Raw genomic sequence first — 6,514 nt, 5'->3', positions numbered from 1 at the left:
TGGCAGAAAAAATCAAAGAGCAAGTTATTATTTAAATGGAGAAAGATTGCAAACTGCTGCAGTGCAGCAGGACCTGGGGGTACTTGTGCATGAAACACAAAAGGTTAGTATGCAGGTACAGCAAGTGATCAGGAAGGCCAATGGTATCTTGGCCTTTATTGCAAAGGGGATGGAGTATAAAGCAGCAAAGTCTTGCTACAGTTATACAGGGTATTGGTGAGGCCACAACTGGAATACTGCATACAGTTTTGGTTTCCATATTTACAAAAGGATATACTTGCTTTGGAGGCAGTTCAGAGAAGGTTCACAAGGTTGATTCCGGAGATAAGTGGGTTGACGTATGAGGAAAGGTTGAGTAGTTTGGGCTTCTATTCATTGGAATTCAGAAGAAGGAGAGGTGCTCTTGTCAAAATGTATAAGATTATGAGAGGGCTTAACAAGGTGGATGCAGAGAGGATGTTTCCACTGATAGGAGAGACGAGAACTAGAGGGCATAATCTTAGAATAAGGGGCCGCCCATTTAAAACTGCGATGAGGAGAAATTTCTCCTTGCAGAGGGTTGTAAATCTGTGGAATTCGCTGCCTCAGTGAGCTGTGGAAGCCGGGACATTGAATAAATTTAAGATAGAAATAGACAGTTTCTTAAACAATAAGGGAATAAGGGGTTATGGAGAGCGGACAGGGAAGTGGACCTGAGTCCATGATCGGTCAGCCATGATTGTATTAAATGGCGGACCAGGCTCAAGGGGCCATATGGTCTTCTCCTGCTCCTATTTCTTATGTTCTTATGTTAAACCTCTCCACCTCTCTGTCCTCCTTCAAGATGTTGCTTAAAATCTACCTCTTTGACCAAGCTTTTGGCCACCTGCCCTAATTTCTCAAGCGTCTTGGGATGTTTCACTACGTTAAAGGCGCTGTATAAACACAAGTTCTTGTTGTTGGTTGAAAACAGGAGATTGACATCCCTCCCACCAACTGGCCTTGCCGCTCAGCTCCGCCCACATGATGGACCGCCCACAGGACAGCTCGGGGTCGGGTGGCTCCTGATTTGAACCCGTGCGTATTCGGGGACCAAGTTTCCTGGAACGGGGTCGTTTCTGGGGACATTGTTTTTCCTGGGGACACAGTCCCTCGTTCCAGGACCGTCGCGGGAAAACGGGGATGTGTGGTCACTCTATTCAAATCGTGCCATGGGATCTTTTCCATCTGACAATGCCGTGCTCCCTCGGTATTACACTGAAGTTTCCCGCAGCGCTGACTCATTGATTACAATGCTTTGGTACTCACATTACACTTAAGCATGTCTGCTCCAATCCATCGTGTCCCACTCCAGGTACCTGAGCACATAATCTGGGTCGGTGCTTCACTGCAGTGCTGGAGGAGGGAGGAGCTGCACTGTAAGGAACATCCCCAGCTTCGAAGCACTGACCACACTCGACCAGCTCCCTTGGGCGGGCCACATTGTCCGCATGCCCGACACAAGACTCCCAAAACAAGCGCTCTACTCGGAACTCCTACACGGCAAGCGAGTCACAGGTGGGCAGAGGAAACGTTTCAAGGACACCCTCAAAGTTTCCTTGATAAAGTGCAACATCCCCACCGACACCTGGGAGTCCCTGGCCCAAGATCGCACTAAGTGGCGGAAGTGCATCCGGGAGGGCGCTGAACACCTCGAGTCTCATCGCCGAGAGCATGCAGAAATCAAGCGCAGGCAGCGGAAGGAGTGTGCGGCAAACCAGACTCCCCACCCACCCTTTCCTTCAACCACTGTCTGTCCCATCTGCGACAGAGACTGTATTTCCTGTATTGGACTGTTCAGCCACCTGAGAACTCACTTTTGGAGTGAAAGCAAGTCTTCCTCGATTTCGAGGGACCGCCTATGATGAAAGCGAAACCCTGTCTGCCCCTCTCGGGTATTATTCGAAGAAGAGCAAGAAAGTTCTCCTGGTGACCTGCCCAATATTTAGCCCTCAATCCATATCCCGAAAAACAGATTATCTCTAATTATCCTATCGGCTGCTATGTTTCCTATATTGCCGTAATTGGCCACACTAGAAAAGTACTTCATTGGCTGTAAAGCGCTTTGGGACGTCTGGGCGTCGTGAAAGTCGCTCTATAAATGCAAACCTTTGTTTTTTTATTTGTAAAACCACCTCCCTCTCAAAGGACAATTGGGGATGGGCAATAAATGCTGGCCGACGGCCACATCACGTGAATGAAAGTTTATAAAAAAAACACCGTATGGACTGTGAGATTGGTGAATTGCTGGAGTCATTCCTGCAGCGAGCAGGCAGGATGCATCAGAGATACTGAGATCGCTTCCTTGTCTGCTTGCCCAAATGAGACTGGCTGGCCTGCTGTAAGTCAGTCTCCCCCAGTGCTCCTGGGGCACAGAGGGACCAGCCAGCCCTTGCCCGAGCTGCCCAGAGCGGGGGCGGTGCGGCAGAGAAGAAGATGTTTTGCTGGGGAGATGGTGCGTCTGCCCAGCTGGGACTGCGCGACCAGGGGGGGCATCGCCTGGTCCTTTCCGAGCCGCGAGAAATCGAATGCTTACGGCGTCGGGCGGTGAAGGAAGTGTGTTGTGGCGATGGGCACTCGGTGTATCTCCTGGCCGACGGCACCGTGTTTTCCAGCGGCGTTAACGGGCAACTTGGGAGGAAGAGGAGCGAGTGTCCCCTCGGTAAGCATTGAGACTGAGCGGGGCAGAGGGGAAGGGGTGAGCACCCTCACCTTCGTCCCACAGGCTTTAAGATAGTTTCATAATTCTGCATTTCATCCCTTTTCCCCCCCAGTTCCAAACACTTTTAATCCACCGCCCCCGCCCCGAGTCTGGGGCATATTGCTCTCTTGTGGCCAAAGTTAACGGTTATTTTGATTAAACTCGCCAATGGCAATTTAACGCAATTATTTGGGTTTAATTTCCCAGACAAGGACCAGGGAACGGCAAGTTCCCAGTTCATCAGTTTCGTTTTCTCTCACAGTTGCTATTCCCAGGGGGTTTCCTGTGCAGCAGTTTCGATTTCGGGTTATGTACAGCGCAAAACTCACAAAAACAAACAGGGTGTCATTTATTTGGAGCAGGAAGTGTTGACAGCAGCTCTGTGGATGTTGTCATTGGACCTGGGACAGAAGGCTCAGAAACAGGCCATTCAGCCCGACTGGGCTATGCCAGTGTATGTGCTCCAAACCAGCCTCCTCTGACCCTACTTCATCTCACCCCATCAGCATATCCCTCTGCCTCATATGCTTATCCAGTTTCCCCTTAAATGCACCGACGCAATTCGCCTCGGCTACTCCCTGTCGAGTCTCAATGCAAAGAGCATGAAGAGGCCAAGCTCAGGCAGCGGAAGGAGCGCGCGGCAAACCAGCCCCACCCACCCCTTCCCTCGACGAATGTCTGTCCCACCTGTAACAGGGTCTGTGGTTCACGTATTGGACTGTCGGCCATCAAAGGACTCACTTTGGGAGCAGAAGCAAGTCTTCCTCGATTCCGAGTGACTGCCTATGATGAATTGTTGCATTTAGGGCTAGAAATTGCGCGGCGTCCCGACTGGGGCGATTAACTTTTGAAGGAGCGCAAAAGTATCGGCGGGCGAAAACGATTTGCCTGCTCCCGGGGAACTTCACCCTTAGCGCTCCAAGAGGGAAATGGAGCGCTAAATCAAAGGCTACCACTTGCCTTAGAGCGCTAAAGTGTGCGAGGGGGTGGCAGAGTGCTGAACAGCGTTCCGTGCAAGGCTCCTCCCCTCGCTTAAAGGGCAGGGTCAGTGATGGGTTCAATCAATCGTAATGCTGTCTCTGAGATGTCACGGGACCTGTGTTATGTGCGTAGCAGCCCCAAACATAGGAAGAGCGTAGCGGGCTGAGGAAACGCGGGGCGTCAAAAGCAATTAGGAGGCACCAGACTGGGGGGAGTAATAACGTTTGCCCTACCTGACCACCACTGCCTTTAAATATTGCTGCCCAAGCGGCCAGCCCAGGTGACAACACCTCCTGCAGATGCAGTTGCTAACGCCTGGTGATGCTGCAGGCGGGCGGGAGCGAATGTTGCATCCGAGACGGTGACGGGGCGCTGTGCACAGGATGACGTCACAATCTATGGGGTGCGAGAGAGCGAGGCGGTAAGTGCTATCGCCAACTTAAAACCACCAGGGAGGTTCACAGGCATCGGTGAATTTGCCACGCCCGATCGCTAACCCCTTGGCACCCCGTTACTGCCCCCCACAAGCACTAATGGGAGGCACAAACCAGGCGAGTTTCTTCACAAATTAATTTAGACTTCAAGCAGCGCTTGTCTCTCCTCCCGCACCCCTTCCCACCCTAATATATCTTTGGTCTCCTCATGCATTGAACAGATTATCGAAGCACATTATATACACTCTTACAGCAAGGATCTTTCTGCGTAAAAACTGAACCACAGCATCACAACTATAGATGCAGGAAGGGAAAATCAACAGTTCGGGGAAAATTTTTCAACTTATTTAACTACTACTTTATGTAGAGTGAACTACTTTTTTTAAAAATTCATTCATGGGATGTGGGCATCGTTGGCAAGGCCGGCATTTATTGCCCATCCCTATTTGCCCTCGAGAAGGTGGTGGTGAGCCACTTTCTTGAAACGCTGCAGTCCGTGTGGTGAAGGTGCTCCCACAGTGCTGTTAGGGAGGGAGTTCCAGGATTTTGACCCAGCCACAATGAAAGAACGGCCGATATATTTCCAAGTCAGGATGGTGTGTGACATGGAGGGGAACTTGCAGGTGATGGTGCTCCCATGTGCCTGCTGCCCTTGTCCTTCTAGGTAGACATTGTGGGTTTAGGAGGTGCTGTCGTGTGGATCGAACTGCCCAGAGAGGCAATGAAAGCAGATAATGTAAAAATATTTAAGGGAGAATTCGATAAATATTTGAGGGTGTGTGTGATTGAGGGGATATTGGCTTTTTGGACTGCCCAGTTAGGCTCCAGGGTAATTTCCACTTTCCTGCGTTCCTATTTACTGGGAGCTGTAAAAATATGGGTGGGCATGTTATAATCACAGATAAATGGGGGACATGACATGTAAGTGTAGCATGCTTGGGTGGAATAGATGACTTTGGAGCTATGGTTCCCACACTGGGTGTTTCCTTGGGTCATGTCTGCATGTGTTGTGGACTAATTGATAGAGATTAATCAACATCTCCATTATCGTTGGATCGAGCGACTACCAGGATGGTAGAAGGCAAACTAGATGGACCTTGGTCATTTTTTGCCTTGCCAGCGAAGTCCACATCCCAAGAATGAACATTGTTTTAAATGGGTTTAAAGACATTTTTCTCCTGCATCCTTCTTGCGATGCTCTGAAACTAGGCTGCTCCTGGTTGGGTGCGGCAGGGAAGATGGAAGGATCGATTCTTCTGAGGCCTATTCGGCTCTAAAACAGACCATTAAAGAGTAGATTGATTTACCTCATTGCCCTATGGAGAAGCGATTGGCTTCTGATTGGAAGTTCCCTGCAGCGACACGCCTGAGATTGGGGAATTTGTCCAGTCAGTGAGTGATGAAGAATAGATGTGCTGCTGCACTGTCTTGTTGGGCGTTGTGCTAAGTTCAGAATAACTCCACAAGACTGTATACTGTAAGCTCAAACTGTTGTGACCTTGGTCTCTACAATGTAACTCCAGAGCGAGGAAGCAGCATGGTAGACTGCCTTTTATACTTGCCCTTGGGTCTCCAACAGGTGTGCCCCCTGATGGCAAGTCTTACACACTAGTAAAGTTTACATACATAACACATGTTGGAGCTGAAACAGGTGACAGTGCCACAGGCAATAAAAAATGAGGGTGTAGAAGAGATACAGTCAACTAGTCAGTGACATCCCCGCGTCTCCCTTTATTTTATTGTGCAATACAATATGAGAAATTCCAAGGCAATATTTCATCTTTAAAGTGCGAAAGGTGTAGGATGCACTCTTGTGTACACTAAGGGGCCGAAATAGAGGCAGTAACTGCCACAAGGCAGGAGATCCTGCACGAGGCTTGGAAGTCCAGCCCCGCGGCCTATGTTCGGCCTGGGTTTTTAAAGTTTTTAAAAAATCTGTTTTTTTGACTCGCCCAGGGGATCACATGGTGCTGGGTGGGGTGGAGAGTATATATTATGAGACACAATGTATTGCAATTGTGTCATCATCATAGGCAGTCCCTCGGAATTGAGGAAGACTTGCTTCCATTCTTAAAATGAGTCCTTAGGTGGCTGAACAGTCCAATAGGAGAACCACAGTCCCTGTCACAGGTGGGACAGATAGTCGTTGAGGGAAAGGGTGGGTGGGACTGGTTTTCCGCACGTTCTTTCCGCTGCCTGCGCTTGATTTCTGCATGCTCTCGGCGACGAGACTCGAGGTGCTTAGCACCCTCCCGGATGCACTTGCGCCACTTAGGGCGGTCTTTAGCCAGGGGCTCCCAGGCGTCAGTGGGGATGTTGCATTTTATCAGGGAGGCTTTGAGGGGACAGGCTCTATGGACCAGAACGTCTTTACCTGTCT

At 49.8% G+C, this 6,514-nt stretch overlaps 1 protein-coding gene across 2 annotated transcripts in view; it reads left to right on the top strand.

The window, feature by feature from the left end:
- The first annotated feature begins 2,292 nt into the window (after window positions 1–2,292).
- LOC139250140 (probable E3 ubiquitin-protein ligase HERC6) overlaps window positions 2,293–6,514 on the top strand; it is a 79,701-nt gene continuing 75,479 nt past the window's right edge. For both annotated transcript variants that reach the window (XM_070872688.1, XM_070872689.1), the window contains exon 1: window positions 2,293–2,680. In XM_070872688.1, coding sequence (XP_070728789.1) covers window positions 2,455–2,680 — 226 coding nt within the window. In that variant the 5' untranslated portion in view covers window positions 2,293–2,454. The remainder of the gene's footprint in view (window positions 2,681–6,514) is intronic.

The sequence above is a fragment of the Pristiophorus japonicus genome, chromosome 2 (genome assembly GCF_044704955.1).
Source record: "Pristiophorus japonicus isolate sPriJap1 chromosome 2, sPriJap1.hap1, whole genome shotgun sequence".
Lineage (NCBI taxonomy): Eukaryota > Metazoa > Chordata > Chondrichthyes > Pristiophoridae > Pristiophorus > Pristiophorus japonicus.
Note: the sequence above shows the minus strand (reverse complement) of the source record. Positions and strands in the feature narration are given on the sequence as shown.